The sequence below is a fragment of the Passer montanus genome, unplaced genomic scaffold, assembly GCF_014805655.1.
Source record: "Passer montanus isolate IOZ18808 unplaced genomic scaffold, ASM1480565v1 scaffold18, whole genome shotgun sequence".
Lineage (NCBI taxonomy): Eukaryota > Metazoa > Chordata > Aves > Passeriformes > Passeridae > Passer > Passer montanus.
The window spans coordinates 18,561,477-18,589,375 of NW_024365381.1; the positions used below are offsets into that span (position 1 = coordinate 18,561,477).

A 27,899-nucleotide genomic window follows, 5' to 3' on the forward strand; every position below is an offset into this window, starting at 1 on the left:
CAGTGCCAAGGATTTAAGAATAGTACTGGCATTGTATTTGAGCTGTCATAGCCAGGATCTTCATTGCTTTTATTGAGGCCACAGCAAATGTATGGTCAGGAGAGTTTTGGCAAATGTAGTGTAGCTTTCAAAGTCTTTCAGTGATGTGTCTCACCAAAAGGCTCTTCAGGAACTGAAAATCAATGGCAGATGAAGGTCTGGGCACAGAGGAAGAACTGGTTGGAAGGTAAAAACCAGAATGGAACAAACAGAATGCACTAGATAGTTCCCATGGGAGGGCCCTAGTGGAAAGTCATCTGGAATCCATGCTGAGGTCTGAAGATTCAATTATGAGTGGAAAGGAATGTGGATGGAGACAGCATACATTTTATTGAGAATATGGAAATTTTCACATGAGGATTGTCTGCAGGACTGCGGACGATGACCTAGTAATGCTGAATGTCTGGACATGAGGGCCCTAGTGGAAAGTCATCTGGAATCCATGCTGAGGTCTGAAGATTCAGTTATGAGTGGAAAGGATTGTGGATGGAGGCAGCACACATTTTAATGAGAGTCTGGACAAATAAATAGCAGATTAAATTATATGTGTGTAAACACAAATTGAGGTGTTTATATTGGGGGTGGGGGGGGAGAAAATAATCCCTATTATGCATATGCAATGATGGACTTAAAGTTGTTTCTGATGTTTTATTAAATAATTATTTGAAACTATTTGCTCAGTGGTCAATATTGGGCAAGTAAGCACATCTAATATTATGCCTTTCTAGGAAGGGAATAAGAACAAAACAGAAGATATATTGATGTCATTAAATGCAACCACACTGGACACTGTCATCCTGTTGTTTTAATCTCAGAAAGGGGAGAAGGGCAACAAAGATCATTAAAGGTCATTAGTGAGACTTCCATACAAGAGCTGTCAGTACAGCCTGGGGCTTTTTGTAACTGAACTGTTGGAAAAAGGATATGAGAGTGAAGAATCATAGTGTATTTTCTGTTTCTTTTTGAATACAGGGATTAAGAGTAAGTTCAAAAGACAAAGGTAGGGCAAGCTTCAGAACAATCAAAAAGAAATATGATGGCAATTAAAGTCATGGAAGTCCTTGCCATGGGATATTACTGTGCCTGGAAAAATCACAGAAGAAAAATTATTGATGATATACGAAATACAAAGACATAAGTTTCTGCATGCAGACTCTCACATCCAGATAAGTGGAGTCTGAAATGGTTTTATGGGTGGATATTGCCGCACAGATGCTCTGCTAGATTTGCTTAGGTATTTGAGAAGGTGGGTGTGTGGTATAGGATACTGATCTCATGATCTCATGCAATATGGAAAATTTTATGTGTAAATATTTCCTGGTACAGCTACACCATTTCTAGGCTTCCTGCAGTATTCCAAAGTTGATATTCCATTTTCTTTGCCTTCTATTAACTACAATGTGCCACAACCATCAGAGGCCATAGTACACATAATCCCTTCTTGCAAGTATTGCATAGCAAGGTCGTGTTCCTGAAGGCCTGTGCCCCTTCCGAGGGGGAAGGCAGCAGAGAATCCATTTGGTGTGAAGTTTGGCCTACAGGTTTGTGCAGCAATGTGTAGATGTGGAAGTGAGATGTGTTGAAAGAGCTGGAGGAACAGACACACAAGGGTTGAGTAAAGGCTGGAGTGCCCCATGTTGGGCAGGAGGTGTAATGAGCCCTTTTGAATGAAAACGGGTGTTCATACGTGTAGGCAGCCTATATTTGAGGAAGTTGCTTTAAATGAAAAGAAAAACAAGAAGGGTTAGATGAATCCCAGACGTTTGCAGGGAAGTGCAAAGCAGCATGACTTCTTTCACCACTTGTAATTATTAAGGCCTGCAAAACAATTGATTGGAAATGAGGATATTAGAAGCAGTTTTACAGGTCTGCTTGTTGAGCTGCATTGTAAAATGATTTGTCAGTCATTAAAGATGATCTTTCTATGTATGGAATTGGGAATTCCATAAAGTTTTGGAGGGAGATTTCCAATAGGAAAATTTCCCCAGATCACTATGAGCTGTGCTAGATGCAGACAGCTCTTAAGCCTTAACTTGGATTTGGGGATTTTTTTCCATTCATGACTAATGGTCAGACAGTGATCATTTGTATTTTTTTCCCTGTGGCTGTAACTGTGGAAGTGGCTGTTAAGAAGGTTTATTACTGCCCAACTGGACTCCTTTTCTGAGCACGGAATTCATCTGGAGCTGTCCTTTACAGAAGACTTAAAACCCAAAGAGCATTTTCTGCTTCCTCAGAAATGTGGACTGGTGGTGTGTAAAAAAGGGATGATAAGTGTTTACCCTACTGGGAAAAACTCCAGAGAATAATAGATAGTAGAAATAGTAAACATCTGTCAGGTCACCTTGTCCATCTTCTCCTGCAAGGAGTGCCACTGCTCCCTTCAGTGTATTAACTTGGAAAAATTTCTATAAAGAGTTATTCTCCATGGGACTGTGACTGTCATTTTCTGTGTTCTGTTTACTGCTGCTAAAGATGTCTTAAGGACAAGTAAGGCTTTTCTTTGCACCTATGTTTCTTTGCATTTTGGATACTGGAGATTAACAACAAACATGAAAACAAAAAGTGACTAAATTGAAAAAATATTATTTTGAGAATTACATCTATTAGCACTATTTAATTATTTCAAGACATTCTCAACTAAGAAATCATATGAATACCTGGCCAAAATTATTTAATGGATAAGGGGCAGGATTAGGAATAAAAACCAGGAGACATAAGACTTGATGTATTGCTTAATTCAGCAGAATAAAAATGCCTGCTACTTAAACTGAATCCACACTCATATTTTCCTAATTAAGTTAAATGATTTGTGGCATGTAAATATTGCCAAATGTCAGAGGATTTTAAGGTTCCAAACCCTCTCCATACCGAGCTAGCTCAGTTTTCAGGTGATTATTCATCCCCATTTATATGTGATCATAAACATAAAGCTTCACTTTGTTCTGTGTCCCCCACATTAAAAATCTAATAATTTGGACCTCTTTAAGTTGTTGTGTTGGTTAACCAGCTCCTACTACAAAAGCAATTGGGTCTTCAATCTGTTTGGAATTTGTTGGACAATGGCCCCTAAATGTGGATTCTTTTGATGCAATTTTCTACTGAAACAGATGCTTCAGAAATCTGTTGTCTTTCCTTTATCTGCTGTAATCAAGTCTTTTCAAAAACGGTCTTTTGAAAAACTAAACCAATGGAGCTCCTTGTGTTTTACTCTAAGACATTTATTTTAGTTTTCAAATCCCATTGAAGCTGTTTGATAGTTTTTTTTTGTAATTGTTTAGAGTCCTTCAACAAAGTGTAGACATTAGAATTATACCTAGGGTTACAGTACATATGGTATCAGTGCTGCATATTGCTTATTCTGTTCATTTGTCCTGAGACTGGACTGCCCTTTTCCCCATAGTGTTTTACTGGAAACTTGCATTTTCTCCTCTGATGTATTCTGAATTGTTTTCAAAAGTGCAGCTTCCTTGCAGCTTCCCCTTCCTGGTACTGTAGTTCATGGTCTGTCTTCCATGTTTGTAAGGTTCTATATTTGAGTATTCAAATGTTTTAAAGCTGCTTGGAATGAAAGGGTCTGGATTTCCACGCTCTGTTAATAACTCTGTATGACTGACATGTCAGTAAGGTTGTTCAGTGGTCTGCCAAACTTGGTGTTACCTTCAAGTATCAGCTTCAGTGCTTTTTATATTTATTTCTAGGTAATTGAAAAAATATTTAATACTATTGCATCAAACATAGATTCTTATGGTGCATTAGAAATGCTCCTTATCAGTAATGCTACCCCACTGACAAATACTTTGTGAGACTTGTCAGCCGAGGAATGATGATCCATCTATCTATCTAATCTGTCTATCTGATCTATCTATCATTACATCCTGTTTTGTTCTTGTATGTTGTTTATTTGAGCAGAGCTGTCTTCTGGTGTTCAGTTAAATACCTTAAAAATGTTTCATCTCTTCTTTCACCATTGTCATTCGAATTATATCAGGTTTATTTGACAGAAGCTCCTTTTACAGAGGAAGGTCTAATGACAGTAAGTATTGTACTCCTCTCCTTTAATGTTCATATTAAGGACTTCAGATAGAAGCTGTTGTGCTATTTCCTCCAGGGTTGATGTTTCCTCCAGGCTAAACCCTTTTACAGTTACACATCTTGTCCTGTTTGGCTTTTTAATACATTCACACAACATTATCATTCTTTTATTCTTCAGTTATCTTTCTGTTATTCCAAGATTAAAAATAAACCCCAGTGGATAATAAATCTCCTCATTCAGCTCTTTCAAGAAATTGGAGCAAGTGACCCAAGTCTGTGAAATTAAAAATAAAGCATATTTATTCCTGGTAGCTGATCAACATCCTCTTTTATTCTCAGGGATTGCAAAATACTTTCACATCTTCTTGTGGTATAAACACTCAGAGTCTTCATGTATTTATATCAGAGAAAAAATATTGCATACTTAATAAATTATATAAGCTGAATCTTTTAAACAAACAATTGCTATGTTGTTATGATATACTTTTGTATCAAGGTGCAACACTTTTTTTAACCACTAGTGCATCCTATACTGATTTAAAGACTTAATTTTTTAGTCGGATCACGAGGACACATTGCACATTACTTCCAACCTGAATAGTTGTGATTTGGCCGTATTATTATGCTTTTATTTCCTAAACTAAAGCAGATCTTTTCTGTCAGATAGAGATCCCTGTAGCGTGTAGATTTGGATCAGCTTATAACCTACCTTCGGGTAAAATAGATGGAATCCATTGGATAGCTCACCCTGTGTAGTATAAGATTAAGGGTTTTTTGAGTTCTTTGATATTTTTAAATGTATTTTTTAAAGCATAGGCAAGATAACAGGCCACAGTATTATGAAATGGTTTCACTAGTACTATATATTTAATCACTGTCTTTTGTCTGTACTTTCTTGATAGTTTCCTACTTTGACACGGAAGAATCACAATTAGTCTTCTTCAGAGCTGCTTTACAAAGGCATTTCATGTTCAATTGGTTATGCACCAAGGCATGCATGCTCTTTTCATAGTCACTATTTGGAAGGCTTAGATACGGTTCCCATTGTGTGAGAGTTGCTTAGAGTCTTTGATCCTAAATCTATAATCTAGCAATGGCTTGAACTGAAATAATGTGTCTGAGTATACATTACTATATGCATGTCAAAGTGGTAAGTAATCTGAGTTTTAGCTATCTTGTTGTTCTTTTCCAAAGGCCAGCTTAGGTGTCATGACTATTTTGTAGTAGCTGGAAGTTGCTCTGTGGTTGTATTTCAGTTGATGTAGGACTGACTATTTCTGGGCAGTGTCACTTTCCCCAGCGTGCTGCCTCCGTCTGTCTCTCTCTCTGGCACATGGAAATCTTTATTAATAACACTTCTTCCATAAAATTAGAAGGAACCTCAAAGAAAAATATACCTGTTTGTGTGTTTCCTCTTCTTGGCCTTATTTTTGTTTTTAATGCAAGGGATTCATTTAAATAAGCCAGCAGTCCTAAATTTTTGGTAATTGATGGTAGAGGATGATCCTTAAGTTTCTCCATGTCAATAGAAACTATCACTTGCAGTTTGCTACCTGCCCCTTACTACCTCCTCGCTTCCCTGTCTATACCAGTGTCTTCAACATGTAATAATCAATAGCAATTATAGTAATAGTAGTAATAATGTAATAGTAATGTTCCTTTAGAGGCATAGACTATGTGTTCAGTCTAGCAAAATGAAACTTGGTTTTAGAAGGCACTGACTATGCATCTTATACCTCTTACAGGAACATGCAAGTGAAGTTTGCAGCATGTGATTAACATGAGGGCCTTTATTTTCTTGCTTCAAACTAATTTTAGGGTTTGACTTTCAGGGTCTAATATGTCTGCATAAGCAAGGACGAAAATGGCAAGAGGGTGATGATCTGCTTTTAAGAGGCATGTTAGCCTATGTAGGACAAAACAAATTTGTAGCACAGTGCAGAAACAAAAGTTGAGATTTTTTTCTCTTCTCTGGCTTCTGAACTTCTGTGGCTTTGTGAGGAACTACTAGCATCTGGGACAGATGTCTGCAACCTATCTTTCCTTTTAGGAGCTTTTGGGAAATCCTTACCCATAGTAATACCTGTTGATAGACCTGCATGCAAATGATGGGTTTGTAGTGACAGGTATCAGGCTTATGGATGCCAGAACAGTGCAAGATGCTTGTGCTTTGAAGGGGATTGTGCTATAAAACCATACAGACCTTACTGACAGAGTGACTGAGAAGTTAGAGAACTAACTTACCTGTTTTGTTTACTGTTTATATTGCTCCCAAAGCAAAATGGGGAAATATGGGGTTGAAAAATGCAACCCTTTCAGAGTGTATTGCTGTAGGGAACGAAAGAGAAAAAAAGAGTATAGTAAAGTGTAGAAAACAGCAGCACTTTCAGTGTGCCATAACCATCACCACTAATTCTCTCCTTTTGAGTGCCTTGTATGTGAAGGACCTGAGCCAAGCAGAACAATGACAGCCTGTGAATGGCAGGACACACTGATGCTGGGAAGTGTCATGGGCTCAACATATACTCTCTAACAATGTACTTTTCAGCATTTTCCTCTTAATATTCTGCACATGGGACTTTTTTATGTGGTTTTTGGTTTTTTGGGGGGTGTTTTTTTCTTTTCTTAATTGCCTGTTTGAAATAGTAAAATAATCAGGGCTGACATTGAGTTATTTGGAATTGGATCAGAACTGTAGGCAATAATGTGCAAATCCAGTAAGCTTACATTAGAAATACTTCACTTAAAAGCCCTTGTTGTCATTTGCTTTGCCTCCTCTCTTTTCTGTTCTTCTTTCAGGTTTGACCATGCCAGTATGAAAGAAAAATAAATGTATGAAGGAGCATGATTAGGTTCTGCAAAGTGCCATTGAGCACACAGTCCAATGTCATGTACAGCAAAGTTAGGTGCACCTTCTGAACTGATATCTTACTTCTGGATATACTAGAAGGTGTGGAAAGGCTGAATTTTCAGTCAAAAGGATTCTGGTGTACTTTCACCTCCACCAGTCTTTTCTCTAATGGTAACTCCATCCTTATGTGGTGTTTGTCAGGGTGTAACCTCAGCCAGCAGCCAAGCACTGTGCAGCTGCCAGCAGGGCCAGGGAGAGAACCAGAAGGGTGAAACTGAGAACACTTGTGGGTTGAAATAAAGACAATTTAATAGGAAAAGCAAAAGCCACACATGTAAGCAAAGCAAAACAAGGAATAGATTCACACCTTCCCATGGCAGGCAGATGTTCAGCCATCTCCAGGAGACCAGGGCCCCATCACATGTAACAGTGACTTGGGAAGACAAACACCAACACTCCAAACATTCCTCCCCTCCTCCTGCTTCCCCCTACTCTCTATACTGAGCACGATGTCACATTGTGTGGAACATCCCTTTGATCATCTGGTGTCGTCTGTCCTGGCTGAGGCTCCTCCCAACTTCCTCACCAGTGTGGCAGTAGGAAAAGAAAAAAAGGCCTTGGCTCAGTGTAAGCTCTGCCCAGCAATAAGAAAAACATCTCTAAACGACCATCACTGTGTTCAGCACAAATCCAAAACACAGCCCCATACTAGCCACTGTGAAGAAAATTAACTCCATCTCAGCCCCAACCAGCACAGTATTTCAATAATAAGATATGCTCTTGCTTTGTGAGTTCCTTTCAGGGGAAGAGGATAGCAGTACCAGGATGCCAAGCAGTTTGTTGATCACACAGCTGCATAAGAACAGAATGTGGGGATCTGCATGCAGATGATGTGCATTCTTCTAATGCTGCTTTTACTGGCCTGGATAAACATGGGCTGGGCATCAGTTAGTGGGTGGGAGCATTAGTATGGTGCATCACTTGTCTGTCTTGGGTTTTTATTCCTCTCTCCTTTATTGTCTCCTTTTTCTTCATCATAATTATTATTATTACTATTAAACTGTTCTTATCTCAGCCTACAAGTTTGTTACCTTTTATTTTATTTACAATTCTCCTCTCCATCCCATGTGGTACTTTGTTGCTGGCTAGGGTTAAATCACAACAACATAGCCTAAAATCACAAGTGAGGAGATGAGTACACATGTGTGCATATACAGTAGAGTACATCCAGGTACTGTTTACAAATGCATATAAATCCATCTATGTGGCTTTAGTAGCTACCAGTGGAGATCTATATATCAATACATAAATACTCATGCTTTCTTGTGCATCTATGCACAGTATATGGATATGTAAATATATGTAAGTACATCGAGACAAAAAAATATAGCATGTAGGGTGATTACATGTCCAAATATTCAACCTGTCCTGCACTGAGAAATATATATGTGTCCTTGCTTCCAGGAATTTTTTTTCAAGCTTTGTAACTATGTCAGCCATTTTCTCTTATTTCCTTTTTCCACCCCTTCAGCTGCAGTAAAACACACAGACAAGTTTTCTTCATATATTAGAAAAAGAATGGCTGATTTCTATGTATTTTGCTATTTTTGACACCGCTGGCTCAGTGGAGAATAAAACTGCTGTAGAGGAGAAACAGTAGGTTCTTTGAGTACCATGTAGACAGAACAATCATTTCTATATTCTGGTCAACATGGTCTGGGTAATAAGAGCACAGCCTTCTTCTCAACCCCCTTCTCCAGAGGAGTAATCTTCAGAAATGGAAGTTTAGCATGCTCTTAAACTGCTGCTGTCACAGTAGTACCTCAGTGCTCTCTAAAGACTGGAAAAGGTTGTTAGGACTTAAACCTCTAAAGTGCATGGGAAGTCCACTTAAACAGAAAGGTTTAGGCAAATTCTTGCCAAGAAGTGGCTAAAACAGATTTTGTTTTCTGCCTGTTAGTGTTTGAGCAATGTAAGCTCTATTGCTCTGCTTAAGATCTGGTATAGATAATTCTTAAGCAGTAAGACAGTACTGAGCAAAACAGAAAATATAAGTAAATTAGTCTTGTATCAAAGAAGCTTTCTTAGATGTGAGATCAGTCTTCCTTGAGCTCCACACAGAGGAGATGGGAATGCCATGCCTGGGTGCATTAAAATGGCACTGCAGCAAAAGTAAACAAACTGAGGGAAAGGTTTATTATTGTTCAGTATTTACATTATAGAATTCTAAAACTGAAAGAGATTAGTAGGTTATTTGCACTGATCTGTGTTACCAAAATATTTTCTCCATCTTAGGCACAAGGTAGTAGCTAGGAAGAAGGAATGTTCTTTCGTGCCATCTATTGACTTGTATGAGTTCAGTTCCCTCTTTCACCTTGTCAAAATCAGGGATAGTGGCCCTTAATGAGGGGGTGGAAAATAATACAATATTAAATAAACTAATGCCAAGACACTAATATTCACTGGGTAACTTAAACTGCTTTGTAGCAGTTTCTGATAGAAAGGATTTCTACAATGGCGTGATCTTTTTTTTTTCCAGCTCCCTTTGTGCTGGGAACCAGCTAATCAGGTGTCTCTTTTGTCTGGTGTTTAGTGCTGACTCCAGTCCTGACCTCTCCTTTCTGAAGAGCTCTCTCTCCCTGATTGCAGCAGCACACCTACTTTGGAAAGGAAGTGCAATCTGGTGCTGAATTGGGTGCTAAGGTCCTCATCTGTCTCCCATCTCTGCTTCTCATTTCGGTGCTTCCACTGGAAAATATCACCTATGTTTGCTCTTGTTTCTGCTTTCATGTGCTTCCCTTAAGGTTGTCTCACTGTGGCACAGTTCTGGCTGTGCTGAATGCTTCCCTATCCCCTCAGGAGCTGCTGGACTTAGGGTCCATGCACACAGCTTCCAGATCAGAGCAAGGGATGAAGGTGAAGTTTTGTCAACAGCCTTAGTGAACCCTGGTAGTGCCGCTGGGTTCTTTGCACGTATTAATACTCTTCCCCAAGAAACCTGTTAAGATGGTGGGCACAGGGGAGAGTTTTGTTAGTAAGGGTTATTCTGGAGGCCAGATAAAGCCAGATGAACAGCTGAGAGAGCACCATCCCATTCCAAGCCTCTCTTTATTGGTCTCACTGTTGTGCTGTGCACTGAAGCTGTGGCTGGTGCAGCTGGGCAGCTTCTGGATGAACAGATGAACTAGACCTTTTGGCATTGTGGTAACTGGGGCTCAGTCCCAAACAGAAGACAGGTATTGAATTTGTAAAAAAAAATAAATTCCTTCAGTTCCTTTTGTTAGTGTTGCAAGCTCAGAGATGAAGGTCACAGATGAGAGAGTTTTAGATATGCATGAGAGAAAAATATAAAAGAGCTTATGGTTGTTTTCTCACACCAGGCTGGGGGTTATAACATGACAGTATTTTTCTCTTGATGTTTCTTCTTTCACATAGGGAATTAACTACATTCCCTGCCCTCTACAGCAAATATTCAAGAAAATAGTTATCTCATGACACTGCTGTTTTCACACAACATAAGGCCCAATGCAGATAAATGTTTGGGAAATCCTACCTGTCGAGGGTTTGAACTTTGTTCCATTCTGTACAATTTTGAGAGATGAGCAGAGAGATCTTGGAGAGATGTCAGTGTTGACAAGTTTTTGCACAGGGCAAAAGGAGGGGTATTAAAAATGAAGTTTAAAATCCCATAGTATTTTGGGCTAGACATATGGAGGCAGTGTCATCCTGCAATGGGAGTTCTTCAGCAGACCCAGAGTGTCTTTGGTCCCTCACAGGAGGAGAGCCTAGCTGAAGGGATGCCTCTTTGTTTGGCTGACACTGCAGGTAGTGGGACATGTCAGTGCCCCTGAGACCTTTGTGCTAAGGCTGAGGAAGCGCTCGTGCAGCGCTCTCAGCTTTAAGCTACAAACTGTGATACCATCCTGCTGCAGTGACACCACTTTCGGGCTTAGTCTGTACAGTACTAAATCCACTAAATGCTTCCTCTCTGGCTGTAATCTCATTGTTACTTGAACTGTGTTCACTTTTGAGCATGTGCTCTCCCATATGGAATGGTAAATATGTTTTGCTGGGCAAGTGACAGAAACATAGAAGACGCTGCTGTGGTTGGCATAATTTGCTTAGCACTTGCTTTGCTTACATTGGAAACCTCAGCAGTGAGACTCTTGGCATATGGAGACTGAACTTCCTTCTTGTAGCTTCCAGGGATATTCTAGTGAAGCAGGCTCAAGGCATATTGGCTAGGGATGGTAGGTTGTGGGAAAAAAACTGCATATTTGTGAGTGAGGAAGAGCTATTCAGTATTCTCACAGAAAACTTTACACATTAGTGTTCTCATTAAAATATATTTTACCACTGAAGTGAAAAGCTGAGTGAAATTAAAGAGTTTCTGTTCCAAAGGAGTTTCCTCCAGCTGACATTTGTTTACATTGCTGCTGGTAAGATTAATTTTTTAAAAATGTAAATCCATGAAATCTTTAAAACTGGGTTCATGTGTAACATTCTGATATTTTCTGAATCAAATTATTTCATATTGATTGAGCTGACCCCAGATAATCTGGAGCCAGATTAACACAAACTGTATTTTCTAGTACAGTTCATATGACCTGTAGGGTCCTTGTGTCTATTCTCCCAAGGGACCAGAGTATTTGGTTAAGCTGCTTTGTGGCAAAACCAGTCATAGGTCTTTGCTGATAACAGGTGGGACACTGACATTGTGTCATGTCTAAGTATTTTCTTAGGGAGTAGAGACCAGAGGTAAAAATAGGGACCACTATTGAAAGTAAACGCAATGCCTGAAAAATACTGGTTTATATTGTGGTTAAGTTCATGCAAAAACTTTTCTGTAAAGTTTGATAAAACTAAACTTGCCATTTTGGTTTGTTACAGCTTGAAGTGAAGCATTTCATTGCTAATACTCTGCAAGGGAAATGGAATTCTCTCTTAAAAAGTCATCCTGATGGAGCATTCACCCAGCCATACTAAACAGAGTTATTTCCTGAGATAGGTCTTTTGTACTTGCACAACCTTAGGTGGATTTAAAATACAATGAAATCACTAAATGGAGTGTTATTTGCTAAGTCATTGTCTGATAGACTTTTCAGTGTAATAAGGCTTAAGCCTTAAATGATCAATGGGGCCATCCTAAAATAATTCCTCTCAGCCTTTCATATGAAATTCTTAAGACACTTGACAGTAATCATTTCCTCACTTAATCATCACTGAACCAAGCTTGACAGATTTAGCTTGTGCTTGCTAGACAGATCTGAGGTTCAGGATGCATTTGGGAGGAGCAAAATATTTTGTAACTGGTGAATGTCTGTATAAGCTCACTACAGGACTGAATGTAATTGAAGTCAACTCCTTCATGCTGGTAAAGAAGCTGCTGTGATAATGATTTTTTAATTTTAAGGGGTTTTTAATTTTTTTTTTAAAATTTAACTCTTAAGCCTTCATTTGCTAGGGAGGTGCTTTGTAAATTTAGGCTCTTCAAACTTGTCAAGTGTCAGTATTGTGTTATTATAAGGTTTATTCTTCCTTCCTGTGCTTGAACACTACAGCAAAGTCTTTAGATACATAGTAATTTGCTCTTTCACATGTTCCTCTACTTTCCCCTCACCCCCAAATACAGAATCACAGAAAATACAACTAGACTGGACCATTAGAGGTTATCTAATCCTTTACACTTCCACTGTCCCAAAACAAAAACAATGGCATGTGAGTTTTAACAGCAATTTTTTTGGCCTGAAATTCAAGGTCTCCAGTGATTGTTGCTCTTCAGTCAATTTCTTCCAGTGCTTCACTTTTCTTAAATTAAAGCAAAAAAAAAACCCAACAAACCTTTCTCTAACACTTTCTTGCTGTAATTTTTTGCCAATTATTTCTTGTCCTTTTCAGCATGGGTACAAAGAAGAGATTGTTCCTTTCTGTTTTGTAGTAGCCCTTTTCTATTTGAACACTTTCAAACTTATATGTTCTAGACCCCTGATTCTTTTCATTGCTCTAGTCAGGACTCTTTCCAACAGTTTCAACTTTCCAATAGTTCCACTATTTCTTGAAGCACAATTCTCCAAAGTGGACATAATCTCCAGTAGAGTACAGCACTATCTCTTTCTGTGTCTCCCTACATTCCAGCATGCGTCTTTCAACCCACCCAATGACTGATTTTCTATGTGTAGCTAACTGTTTATTTCTTCTATTTTGTTTTACCTCTGCACTAGGCTCAGTGTGGAACAGAGAATTTCCTCATTATTGTATATAGATGAATATTTTTAAAGTACAGACATATCTTCTCTATGTCCTTACATACAGAAATTCATCTAAGGTACAAATTACTTTTCAGGGCTAGCATGAGGTATATCTGTGTCTGTGGCACAAGTGAGGAACATCTGTCTTGGTTTCCCTTGTCCTGCAGCTTTTTTCTTCTCTGTTCCTAGGCCAAATGGAGGTTGACTAGAACATAAAATAGAGAAAAGTTCAGTTTGTGCACCTGAATCCGCAGTAAAATGCCTTAAACACTTTGCTATGACTTAAAGGTGAGCTATGTTACTGTCAAATACCAGACAGTTAATTTTTTACCTTTGTATTAAAAAGAATAAGCTAGATATTTAGAAACAGAATGAGAAATCTGAATCTAATTTCTTAGAGTATTTTTTAGCTTTAGCAGTAAGGACAAACTGTCTCCTTGTATTCACTTAGATATTTTGGCTAATATCTCCTGCAAAACTAGTTCTACAATCTCAAGTTGGCTGCTGCAATATGAGGAATATACTTTAGAAAATATTGTCTTTAGATGCTTTCCTACAATTTCTTAGAAAAACCTGTGGGAAAGTGATATTTTAAAAAATACAGAAGTGATAACTTATTTCCTGTAATTCCTTTTTGCACTTATTGCAGAACTTGAAGTTTGTGTAGAAAGGAAAGAAGAGGACTTGATTCTTCCATTGCAAAAGAGCATTCATCCTCAAATGATAGTCCAAGCTAAAACCAATTCTACTTAATCTTACTGCTGCCTTTTCTGTAGCTGAGGAAACTGCTTTGGTCTTGGAGGCTACAGAATTCTTCAGCAGCATTTATCTTTCAAACATAAAAAGGTTTTTTCCCTCATCTAGACAGTGTTATGACTTTTTTTCACAAATAAATATGTATAATTTCTAATGTTCCCACATCACGTTTATCTCAGGATGCAGTTGTGGGTCTGCAGTGGCATCCCGAAGGCTGCATGGCTGTGCCTGGCTGTGCACAGACTCCACAGCTGGTGTGTGTCACTGATGGCCTTGTGGCCATTGCCAGGTCCCTTTTGGGATCAAAGGATAGTTGTCACCCCAGTGAAGTCCTGGGTCCTCTGTCTTCTCTATCTCTTAAGGAAACATTTTCATGCAATCAGTTAAAGAAATTCCATCCTGCCTTCTTCATTCCTGTTTTACTGGCACCTTGAAAGCCTTCCTCTTTATATCCTGCTTTAGGGAATGCTCCTCTGTATCTTCCTACAAGTCTTTTGAGACTAAATCAATCTCTTTTCTCTTCTGGAATTTTCCACTAAACTTGAAGTTGTTCAGAAACAATAATTGATTTTTAAGGTGGAAAAAAAATTTTGTAGGGAAGCTTGAAATATTTCTGCCTTATTGTTTAGGCATTCTCTTCACCATACTCCTATTTTTAGCTGGGAGTGAAGGAAATTTTTCTGTCTGACCATCCAGGAGCCAGCCACTCTGGCAATCACAGTTGCAGCACCTAAGTAGTGACCCCTTTGCAGCTACACATACCACTATCACATGGTCAGAAAGGTTTCTTTACCAGCTCAACTCTGGGTTTTCTATAGCAGAATCTCAAATCTCTGGATCCTTAAAATAGTTCAATCTTGGTTCAATAGCTAAAATAACCACTTGAGTTCAGTGCTTCTGAGGAGGGACCCTAAACAGAGGAATCCCTGGGCTTTTGTATCCCCACAATCTGAGTGCCCCAGAGTGTGGAGTCCTTGGCTCCTGTGGTTCCCCTGAGTATCTGGTCACCTGGCTGGCCCACAGGTCACCATGCTCTGTTATCCAAAGGGTCAGTAGCTCATGGCCCCTGGCCTTGGGCTTCTCTCACCCAGAGCTCAACCTACAGCTCACACTGCAGCTGCAAGCTGAGCTACCTGCACTGAATGGATTCCTCAACACTGGGTGAACACATATTCTTTGTTAAAGGTAATTCAGATGTAATTCAGATTAGGTCTAGCTAATATTGCCAAGTTGTATTCGATTCTTGACTGTTTAGTTTTAGTTACTTTTCATCCATGTTCAATGAATTGCTTTACACAATAGGTAAATGAACTCTTTCAGTGCGTGGGGAATGGTGATAGTGTTTATTTCCTGAATACAGTTGTCATCCCAGTGGAACATCAAATATGTTTATACTACGTATCCACAGTCCACACAGCGCTAGTTAAATAAGTGTAGGGGCTTTAGTTACCCATCACTGAAGACTTGGATCACTTGATACACAGTCTGTCTCAGACACAAAGTAAAGTGCTGTTAATCCAGTGTGTTTGTTTCTACTTGCTTGTCAGGGAGGGCTAGGAAAACACAGGTCTAATAAACCAATGGATAAACTGTACTTTTTTTTTTTCCTATAGGAACTTGCTTGGTTATGTGTAGATGTCTTTAAAGAAGTTTTAAGCGCTAGCCTGAATATCTAGCAGTTATCCTTTGTGAGAATTGATATGGGCAGTTGGTGAAGGGGTACAGCCTGGAACAGAAAAAAGCAATATTGTGGGTGGCCAACAATTTGGCTGGCCTTCAGAGGTGCTCTTCCTAGCCAGCTAAACATATACAGCCTTCCGGTTATTGCTCTTTTTTGTGATGGTTCATGATGGTAGTCATCTAATTTGCCAGGCTATTGACAGCCATTCCCCTTTGGAGCATGCCTGTGTCCAGCCTGTACTGAAAATCATGTTTTCCGCTTAATAAAACCCACTTGGAGAGGAATTTTTATATTGGCTAGTGGCCAAATTTAGCACGTAATTTTCCCTCCTTTTTTGTTGCTCCTTTGCTATCTGCAACTTCACTTGATTGCAGAGAGATGCTTTTCATCATTGTGAAAAGCCATCTGATTAGAGCTGTCATTAACCCATGAGTGAAACTTATAACAAGTTTAGCTAGAGAAATTCCTTGAATGCTTCAGAATTGCAGAGTTGTCATTTTAAAGAAACCTCAAAACTAGATTGCGAATTTGTGTTAGCTCTGCTTAAAACAAGCTCTTCTTTCTCAGCAGATTTATAGGGAACATGATTTAATGTATATATTTTTTTCCCTCAGAATGTTTTAGGTGTCATGAAATTCTACTGCTGATTATCAGGACTGAGTGTATATGGACTATCCCCTTCCTGACCATCCATTTATACTAGTCTAATTCATTAAACAAAGGCATTGAATGGTCAATATTCCTTTGTTAAGGTGTGTTTAGAAACTGTCCCCGTGGAAAAGGTAAAAACCATTGTTTTCATTATTCTTGTTTCATTTTTACAATGAGGAGCCTTCAAGTCACTTCAGAGGTTGCTCATAAAATGAGACTACAGGGTAGGAAGTGCTATGCAGATGGTAGATTCTACTGCTGGCAGAAACCTTGCTCAGAAAACATGCAGATGTATCTCCTCTGGCTTGCAGCAGGTGACTCTAAGAAACTATTTCTTGAAACTTATGTATTTGAGTTATAGAATCAGTTTTTTTTGTCCAAGACTTTTTGCTTGCCTTCCTTTTTAGTGGTATGTTTTAAAGTAGGATCCCATGTTGTGGTTGGTAGAAATATTAAAAAAGCTTCACTGAATGCACTGGTGACAAGTCAGACCAGAACTGACAATAGCATCTTCTTCTTTACCAGGCAGTTTTAGCAGCTGGGAAGATGTGCTTCATGTGTCCTGCAAACTGCACTGAAGCCTCTGTTGATTTCATTAAAACACAAATATTCATAGGTTATGAGGCCAGAAAGAGCCATTATGATAATCTAGGCTGATTTGCTGTATAATTAATTCCTGTCTCACTATGTCTTTTAGACAAAACAGGATACTATTTTAATTTAAATTTTGCCAGTAGCAGAGAACACACTCTAACCTATAGTAAATTATTTCAGTAGCAAATTACTCTCATGTAAAAATGAGTCATAATATTTTAAAATGTGAATTTCTCTAACTTCAATGTGTAGCCCCCAGATCTCATTGTCCCTTTGTCACATGCATTGAAGACCCCTCTCTTGCCAAATTCCATTTTCTGCACAGGTACTTGTAGATTGCAATCAAATCACATTTTAACCTCTGCCTATTAAACAGACTGAATTTGAATGTTCTGCACTATGAGACATGCATGACAGTAATTTAATTATATTCCCTCCTCAATCTTGAACCTTTGGTTTAACAATTGAACTGTTGTTATCAGAAGCTGTCTTAGCATTTCTCCATTCCTGCCAAGGATTCACATTGGTTTTACACCCAACCATTATTTCTATCCTTTTACTGTTATGAGAGTTCTGGTGTACTTGATTATACATCATGATGTTGGTGTCCAAATGTGTCTGTCAATAATACTTCAAGTCACCTGTGGAAACACTAGCACTTCTTCCATAACATAGGTGCTTTTTTAGATATCTAAAGCTAGGTGCTTTGTTCTGGGGTTTTTTTTAAAAAGAAAATTGTTTAGAACAACATTTGAATAACAGAGATTCAGACTGGGGTGGATATATTTCTTTGTAAAGATTGAATTCAGAGCTCCTGTATCTATTCAACAGCCTTCCTCATCTCCTCCCCAGGTCTTCCTTGGTGCTTGCTTTGTTAGTCTCTTCATTCTTGTCCTCAGATTCTTCATTGTTAGTCACTTTCTTGATTACAACTAACTTTATGTAATTTTTCTCTGGATCCTTTGAAAGCATTCTGTCTCAAGGATTCTCCAGCTGTGGTATTTGTATGATTAATAAAGTTAATTAATAAACAAAGCAGTCAGCATCACACCTTAAATAAACTCAGAGGCAAACCTCTGCATTTCCCCAGAAAAGATGGGACCTGTTACTCAAGTATTAAATACCTCAAAGAGGGAGATGTAACCTGTATGTGGCTCAGCTGTGTGTGGGAGCTGCTTGTGTGCATATGCTATTCCCCCTACCAGCAACCCACAGAGATTGCTGAAAACAGATCAGAGTCATGGCTAGATACAACCCAGCACCACCCATCAATCCTGCAGGTACTGTGCTACCTGTCTGCTCCTCTCATGTATGGCAAGACTGGGTCAAGATGCAGTTTAGAGGAGTGTTGGTTTGACCAATTGTTAGTAGTGTCCTATAGGGCAGCTCTCACCTTCCTTAGAATCATCAAAGTCACAGCTCATTTAGGCCTGGCATTCTCTTGCCCACCAAAGCAACTCCATGCTGTGATGAAACCAAAAATGCAATGGTGTACCAAAGTTGTAACCCCTTGTGGGCCTGAAGAATGGTCAATCCATGCACCCTGTATGGTGTCTTCAATAGTGGAGGGTGCAGGTGCTGTTTAGGGAGAGCACATGACCATGGCTGCTGTCATTGCTGCATTCCCTTAAATTCCCACAGCACCCACTTAGCAGATGCACTCCTTCCTTTTTCTTCAGTATTAGTTTGTGAACTTGCTGTCCATTGTTATTTTTGAGTCTTTTTGTGTCTTCTGTTGCACCCTACATCTATGACCTCTCCTGGCAGCAAGTTCCAGAAGTTCACTACCCTCTGTGTAAATACGTACTTCTAAAAATGAATTTTATGCTGATTTCATACAAGTTTCAGCAAGTGCCTCTAACTCTGTTATTGCTGGGTTTGGCAAAGAGCAGTTCTACATTAACCTTCTTCATCTTCTGTAAACTTCAATCATATTTTTCTCAGTCCTCTCCAAATATGAGCTTGGCCTTCTCAGCCTATCCTCATAAAGCTTCCTGTTCCATCCTCTTAGTTGCTCTATTTATTTCCTCTTTCTCCTTGAGAAAGAGACTTCATGCAGTGCTCCAAACTGAAATCTGACTGAGGTGCACCTCATTGTCTGAGAAGAGAGGAGGCTCTAATGCACCTCCTTGCTGTGTCAGTGGAAGGAGGTGTATGGTCTCTCTAATGAGAGCATTTGACATGATTAATCTGTAGAATAAAACTGCTACAGTCCCATAAATTGAAAATGAATTTTATCCCTGTTGCAGATATTAATAGCCTTGATGTTTCTGATGCCTGTGTGAGGGCAGAGCATGTTACTAGGAATTGGAGCAAAAGCAGTTACTGTGGGTCAATGCTGTCCTCTGCTGGGAAGAGCTAGAGCTTTGTGCCATTTCTCCAAATGGGATTTAACAGTTGGCTTCTCCTTTCACTCTGTGTTTTGCCTTTGCAACAGGAAAATCTGACTGCACCGGGGAAATTCTCCTTTAATGCTTAAGAGAAAGCTGGAAATTTTTGCCAGCTATGAATGTATTGAATCATGATTTAATTTATGTTTTCATCTTGAAGTTACCCAATTTATAAGCTTATCCTTCATTCTTTCTCTCATTTGCCTTTTAATATTTACTGCACACATATTTTTCTGACTTTCCTGCCCTAATAGTAGAAGTAACTATGCATATCTCCGTTCCCTTCTATTTTTGTAACAAATTGTTGAAGACTCATCCTGATAAGATTTTGAAAGCAGAAATCAAATGTGTGTATATATATATATATGCTATATGTGACAGACACAAAGTATTTTAGAATAATAACTCCTTAGAAGCAATTAGTCTTCAGTAGTGTCACCGAACAAGAATTCAATAAAAATTGTGCTAGTTGCAGAAGTGGTTTTACTTGCTCTACATGCCAGCTCTGCATTTAGCAAGGGTGGAAGGTGATTGAGAGGAAGTACAGTTTACAAGTATTTCAATTTCTCCAGTTCCTGCCTCTGTGAGAATGGCATGGGCCAGAGAAGAGTCTGTTTTCCAGGAATTCATTCTGAGAGAATGAGAGAAAGAGAAGAGTAGGAGGTCTGGACTACTGAATAATGCAGACATGCTCAGGAGTGCTTGCCTATTTGAGACTCTTCTCTTGGCTAATTTCAATCCAAGTAGCAAGAATAGACCCCAGAGTTCTGGTCCTTAACCCAGAGAAAAGGAGAGTCCAGGCGCTGAAAATGTACAGATTTTTATGTGTTAGCACAAACGTTGTTGGTTTCTTAAAGTAAGGATAAGCTATAGAGATATTTCCATGGCAAGTTTGTGTCAGTAGTGATCTAAGATTTCTTGCTCAGAGAAATTGTCTTTTTAATTTTTTTCTTCAGGACCCACAGGGCAGTCACTAACAGTTCACAGCAACTTGCTGAGGTTTTTTTGCATCTCTCTCCTGGTAGTTAAGTAGGCTATAGGAATAATAGAAAAATGACAGTGGTACCAAGTTCCCTGCTGTGGCTAGTAGAGATGGACGTGGAGGTTACACTTTGTTATGTATTTTGTATGGGATTTATGCAAATATAACAGCATGATACCAGACACACACTGGATTTTATGTACAGAAGCTTTTACAACCAAGTGGGCCTGTGGTAGAGTTAATTGTTCTCACTGCCCTTCAGTTAAATATTCTCTTCTGACTCCTTATCTGATCTATAGTCCTTGCAAAGTAGCCACTGTGGTCATTTCTGTACACTCTTCTGGTGCAACTCGCTCTCTCTGTCATGATGTCAGACTCTTGCACTCTCTCCTTTCCTCTCCCCACTGCCTTTTGGGAAAAGTTTATCTCCCATGGCTGAAAGTAATTGGGGTGTTTGTATTGTATGCAGGATTGATGTATGATACTCTTCCTTGTGTCTGGCAGGTTGTTTATAAGAATAATGACATTCGTCTGGAGCTGTCTCGCTTGGCACGGATTGGTGATACTAAGATGAAGATCTATGGGGAAGTGAAATTCATATGTGAAAATGTGGCTACACTGGATCCCATCAGCTTCGAGACACCTGAGGCCTATATTAGTCTGCCTAAATGGAATACCAAGAGGATGGGCTCCATCTCATTTGATTTCCGAACCACTGAACCCAATGGACTGATCCTTTTCACCCACGGCAAGCCTCAGGAGAGGAAAGATACCAGAAGCCAGAAAAATACAAAGGTAGACTTCTTTGCAGTTGAGCTTCTAGATGGAAACCTCTACTTGCTGCTGGACATGGGCTCTGGAACCATTAAAGTCAAGGCCACCCAGAAGAAAGCCAATGATGGAGAGTGGTATCATGTGGATATTCAACGAGATGGAAGATCGGGTAGAGTTATAACTTTTTCTTAAACAGATTCATATTTCAGAATCAGACCTAGGTCTATGTATTAATTCGCAGAATATTCAAAACCTGTTAAATATGAGTCACCTCCTTAACAAAGCTTAGTGTTATTCCAGTGGTGTTTATCCAGCAAGGCAAAGATGTGAATGGTTTTCATTAAATGTTTTCATTAAATGTGTTAGTGTGAACTTTGAACAGCACATCACAGAGGTTATCTATTAATATTTTATTCACAATCCTCAGATATTCTGGACATATATACGCAGTTGCATGCATAGTTATGGTGATGATTTCTTTGTGGGCCATGGTAAGGTTTAAAGTCCTTCAGTACCATTGTTCTCAGTTTGAGAAATTCTTACTGATCTACCTTGGGTTTCTGTATTTGGGATCTTATTGTGAGAAAAATAAGAGCAATGGGCACAACCAGTAATGATATTATGGCAACAGATAAACATTTTCATTCCATTCTGTTTCCTTTAGTATCCTGTAGTTTTGAATTAGGTTTTATTACTCTTTTGAATGACAGATTCTAGCCTTAAAATCTGAGACACCATTCAGTGGATGTTTCTTTTCTCTCTTTTCAGCTTCTCATTTTCAAATATGGGTTTTAGTTTATTTCTAAAAATACACCTACTATGCAATTTCCAAGAGATATTGTTTATTGTTTCCAGTGCTGAATATCAAGCACTCATGATCTACTTGGAAATTGTGGAGGAAAACAAAATGCTCAGTTACTGTAGCTTCATCTAGAGAATAACAGTAGTGCTTCAATTTTTTCTGAACTGTTGGTATCTCAAAACCTTCACTTCAAAAGGAATTTTGCTTACATTTGCCAGTGGATTTGAGATTTGTCTGGTCATCTCCAGATGATAGTTTTAAATTAGTCCCTAATTTTATGTTTCCAGTTGCTGAATACTATCAGTATAGGGAATGCAGTGCTAGAATTTGCTTCCCTTGAGTTTTTAGAAGAGCTGACTTTGACATACCATGCAAGGCCTAGCTGTTTGAACAGGTCTTTGCCTGAAGCTATCTTTTACTTTGATTATGTGAGTAGTTTCTTTGTATTTGGCATGGTGCTCTGCTTGGACTTACTATGTGTGGTTATATGTTGCTATCTCCTAAAGACATTGATAGGAGTATTTTACAAAGAAAACCATAAATAAATAAAGGGAGCTTTGATTTCTTTAGAATTGCTAAAATTTAATTAATTTCCAGGGGTAAACTCAGTTAGCTGTGTTTCCTACTGACTTCAGTTCTGTTTGCTTACTTGGGGACTGTTCATCCCTGAAGAAGCAGCTGCAGAGGGAGAAGAGATAGAAATGACACAGGCTCTATACAAAGAATGTTTGCAAAACCCTGCCAAGAGCGGCACGTTTTAATTTGGACACATTCACAGGAGGGAGTGGCAGAGACATTGCTACTTGATGGATGGCACGGTAGGGCTGACTTGTTTGTCGCTTGGCAGGGAGGTTTATGATGTTCTGGACACTGATTAGAGGTAACAGATTTTGAAACAGTGTTCTCAACAAGAAAGAGTGTGTTTGTATGATGTCTTGTCCATTTTTTTTTTTAATGTTGTGTTCTCTGCTCACAATGAAGACTTAGTTAATGATCGTAACAACTAATGTCTTGTGTCCTGAGAAAACCAGGATACTGGCATTGATTTCTGCACATTGTACCTTCAGTCACTATTATCCAATGACACTTTGGATAAGTGTGAGAAAGCAGTTCAAGACCTCTTCTTGTTTAGTCCTTGGCTTTTCTTCCACATGCGGACTGGAGAATGGTTACACCTTGAAGATTTCCCCCCCCCATGTAGATGACTATAATTTAGAAACTGAAACTAACTGAAAAGTTAATTTACTTAATGGGGGCTAAAAACATCCTTTTGAGTTTAATGAGCTAGTAACCTGCAAGTTCTGGTTCTCATTACTAAAGCAGCAAGGCCTATGCTAGGTGTCATCTCTCTCAGTTTTGTTTCCATTTCTCTTACAGCCCAAAACTTCAGGTTTTGCTGAACCTAAAATAGCTTAAAAATCAAAATATTCACTATTGCAGTGCACTAAGGCAGGGAAGCTTGGCAGTCATACCCAGATAACCTCTGGCATCTGTAGTCCCCTTAGGCCTTGTGTATGCTTCGGTCTGTGCTGGCTGCCAGAGCAACAAAACCTGGTTTTGTCTTTGTACTCTGACAGAAGCTGGCAGTGTGGACATGGACACCTAACCTTTCTGTCCTTTCTTAAAGGTGCTGTTACCTTTCTGTCTTTTGGGAAAGCTCCCACCAGGGTCACAAAATGTGTCAGTTTCTAGTTGGGGAACAGTGAGCATTTCAAACAGCACAATGTTTTCAGCTAGTCATCAGCTACAAAACATACATGACTTCCCACCTGATCAGGCTCTAAAAATCTTACTAGATGGTTTGATTTGCAGTTGTATCAGTGCACTGTTTGGTGTGCCTGTTCTGCTCTCAGGGAGTGTTTTGGTCTGCTCTTCAGTCCAGCACAAAGAGGAGATGGCACTGCAAAGGACATGCTCAGATGCTTCTGATTTGTCAAGATGGACTTGGATCTACTCTAAGCAGAGTGCAAAACGTGGGATTCTGGAGGGGGAAAAAAAGGATGTCAGCTTATGCGAGTGCTCCTTTCTAGGATCAGTACAGAATTTCTCCATCTCAGCAGCTTGGTCTTAAAAGTGCTGTTCATCCAAACTAGTGCTATCTCCTTGCAGGTATTATTGCAGGGTACAAAACACTCAGAATATTTAGGTTGCTGTCTAGCCTATTTCTTATTCATCACCTCACCATCTTTCACCAGGTTTTACACTTCAGATTATCCAATTTCTTGTCTTTTACGGGGTTTCTTTACCTTTGTGGCATTTGCACGTGTTTGTTCTCTCCACAGTAGCAGCTGTGCCCTGTAGAGCTCAGCCCTCTGGTTGTTGGTTCTAAGCTTTATAGTAATGTGTACTCTACAGGCTGCTTTTGAGAAAAAGCACTGGAGATGCTGGAAAGGGAGTTGTGTTCCTGTGGCTCTGTGACATGCTGCCTGTGTGACAGTGTGTGTGTTGTCACATTTTCTCTTTCCTTATTTTATAAAAGGGAAAATGCCTGTGGTGCTCCAGCTTGTTGATACAAAATGATTCATCAAATAACTGTGGTTCTCTTTGAGCCTTTAATTTGTAATGCCTCTGTTGCTTCTGACACTCTGCTGCCTCCAATATGATTCCTCAATTATTATGGAAAATCACACACATGGAATACCTTGTGTATGTGTCATACATGCAATTCTCTAAAAAGATACTGCTTACAGCTGAAGGAAAGGTGTGTGTATATAACTGTACTTTCTTACAGAGACAATAGATAGAGTTAATCTCTTAACTCTCCTTCCCTATTGTAGGGGTGTCTGATAAAAATCCAATGATGTGGAATTAATCTTAAAGCTTGGATAGTGTCTCTGAAGACAGACTGTCTTAATGACAAGGCAATTCGATGTGATGATTTATAGCCAGGGAGAGCAAATTGCTGATTTTTAGATGAGTGTCTAGTGGGCAGATATCCCTATCACAGAAACTGCTGAATGCTCTTCAGAAGACCACACTGTTCTGGAATGTGAGAGATGTGCATTATGTTCCCTGTTTTTCTTTGGATGCACTGTCTGACCTTAAACAAGTTACTTGGCTTTTCTGTAACTGTTTTACATATTCTGATTATATTTCTGTATTATATGTTCTGATTATTCTGGGACAATTTCTTGAAATACGTGTGAATGACCTCAATGCAGTATGCCCACATTTGATTTGGAGCATATGGAAGCTATCACAGTTTTAATAATAACTGTTGTTCAGAGATAAGTTTGTCTCTCTCTTCCTCAATTTTCCTGTGTAAAATGGAAACTAAAAAACTTTCTTTGTAAAGCCATACAATATTTTACTCTGGGACAAACTTCTGGAGACTGGAAAGTCTAGTTCAATCTAGACTTTCTTCAGGGTTGTGTGCAGTTGAGCTTTGAATGCCTTGTCTGGTAAACCTCTCTGAGGTTTATGTTTCTGTGATTGACCACTTTTGTGGTGAAAAAAGTCTGGTAAACCTCTCTGAGGTTTGTGTTTCTGTGATTGACCACTTTTGTGTCCTTTTCTGTGGAGTTGGAGATTCCCTTATGTTGTGGCTTAAGAATGGTACTCTCTCATTCAGTGGTCCCATTGAGACTCTGAAAATCACATTGCTCACTTGCTTCCCCTGGCCATGGCCCTCCCAGCTACTGCAGAGAATTACCTCAGTTCTGGCTGGAACCAGGACACCTTACTGCAGCTTGTGTCTCTTGCCACTATGAGTTCACAGTGCTAATTCACGTTCAAGGTTCAAGTTGTCTGCCATATCTCCAGGTCCTTTTCTGCACAGTTCTTCCTTAGCCAGCTAGTCACTAGCATGTACTTACATGTGAGGCTTTTGTGACTCAGGTGCAGGACTTCGTATTTATTGGTTTTGATTTACATCAAACACTGCTATCAGTCCTTTGCACCACCTTGCAATGGTTTCTCTAAATGGTCACCCAGTGCTTCCTCCAATGCATTAGCCATTCTCTCCGTGTCACTTACAAACATGTCTATGTTGGCCCATCATCCACGTCCAGGTTTGGAGGTACTGATGAAGTGTTTTCTGAAAGATCTATATAGTGGGTATTAAAATACTTTTGCATGTCTTTTTTTCTCTCTAGTCTGTATGCCATCAAACTCCTGTATGTTCTCAATAAGTTTTTGCTTTGCTGGATGAATAGCATTGAATAATGCTCAAATTTTACATGCTATTATTTATCTATTGAGTTATTATGCTTCTGACTTCGTAATGCAATTTGGGATACAGATGCATGATCAGTCACTACATGGAAGTACTTAGGACCTGTGGATCAAGAGGAGAGGGAGCTGTGTGAAAGACACTGTTAGAATGCCATTTGGGTAGGAAAGAATCTTCACTCTCCTGTGCTGAACCTTAAACCTCGCTCAGTTACTGCGAAAAAAATGAACTAAACTGAGTCTGTAGTTGAAAGTGTTGATGTCTCTTATCTTCCTCATTTAGGTACTATATCAGTGAACAGCCGACGCACCCCGTTCACCGCTAGCGGGGAGAGTGAGATCCTGGATCTGGAAGGTGACATGTACCTGGGTGGGCTGCCAGAGAACCGGGCAGGGCTCATCCTTCCCACAGAGCTCTGGACAGCAATGCTGAACTATGGCTATGTCGGCTGTATCCGAGACTTGTTCATCGACGGACGGAGCAAGAACATCCGGCAGCTGGCCGAGGCGCAGAATGCCGCCGGAGTCAAGTCCTCCTGCTCCCGCCTCAGCACCAAGCAGTGTGACAGCTACCCCTGTAAGAACAATGCAGTCTGCAAGGATGGCTGGAACCGCTTCATTTGTGACTGCACTGGCACTGGCTACTGGGGTAGAACATGTGAGCGAGGTAAGTTGTGTTTTCTGACTTCACTTACACAAAGCTGAAGGTGTGCATGAGAATAAGAACAAAATCCAGTGTTCCCATAAGACTCTCCCCTGTCTTTGTTGGTCTTCCCAGCTAAGTTCTAGTCCCCACAGTAGGAAAGCTTTCTTCTCTGTTTCCTTCCAGTCTTTTCCACCCTTGTTTCATGAACTTACTTGGCTACTTCCTTCCCTAAGCCTTCTGAAGATCCTCTCTATAGGTTCCAGAGTTTCTTTAGCAAAGTGTGGTTTGTCTCCTGAGGTGGAAAATGCAGATGCATGTGAGAAGTCTCAAACAAATTACTGGAAACTGTACCAACTGTGACCTTCAGTTATGGAGATTTTTCCTGCATGGGAGGGATGATGAATCCCAGTTCTATCTGGGCTTCGTGTTTTTTTGGTCTAGTAGAATTTCCTTGATGGCTGTTTATGAGTAAAGCCAGCTAATGGGATAGTGTTAAAAGCAGCATGTCTCCAAGTTAATCTCTGGTAAGGCAAATCTGTAGGAGATTCATGGGACAGTCTCTGCATCTTATTAATACTCATACAGAATTGTGATTTAAAGACTTATGGTTTGGAGATATGAGGCCCAGGTGATGCTCATGCAGGCAGGCACATTTTCTACGTGTTATAGATCACATGGAAAGGATTTACTAATGGAAGATATTTGAACTATATATTTCTCAAGTACATAGGTGGTTCCATGAATTGTTATCTTTATTATGCTGCTGCCACCATCAGAAAGAGGTAGGTGAGTGGTCTTACAGAAAAAGATGGGGCTAAGATCAGTTCTAAAAAACTCTCACCTCCCTAAAGAGTGTTTTCATATATTATATTATATTTATATTTCTGTTAATATTTGGCCATTAGCACTGCATTTGCGCTAAACTGCATTCACAGTACACCCAACAAATAACAGTAAACCATTAGCAGAATTCTAGGGCTTTCAGTCCCTTCTTTATATCACCTCATTTGGCACCATGGTGATAGCATGTCTTAGAACTCAAAATTCAGATATTTTTAAACTTGTGCTATAAATATTTGAGCAACACCTTTCCCACTTTGTGTATTTTTTAATATTAATTATAATAGCATGCCACTTTTGAGGAAGAACATGGAATTTAGCTGCTATGCATGAAATATTAGGCCTAATTTAGATTTGGAATTCATTCACTCTACACAGGATTTTCTTCATTGCAGAAATTTTTTGTTAATGACCAAAATTCTTCCTATATGGACAGAATT

The 27,899-nt window shown here is 39.4% G+C and overlaps 1 protein-coding gene across 15 annotated transcripts in view; it reads left to right on the forward strand.

Moving 5' to 3' along the window:
- NRXN3 (neurexin 3) overlaps positions 1-27,899 on the forward strand; it is a 920,037-nt gene that overhangs the window by 222,788 nt on the left and 669,350 nt on the right. For all 15 annotated transcript variants that reach the window (XM_039705065.1, XM_039705064.1, XM_039705053.1 and 12 more), the window contains 2 exons: positions 20,732-21,170; positions 26,257-26,640. In XM_039705065.1, coding sequence (XP_039560999.1) covers positions 20,732-21,170; positions 26,257-26,640 — 823 coding nt within the window. The remainder of the gene's footprint in view (positions 1-20,731; positions 21,171-26,256; positions 26,641-27,899) is intronic.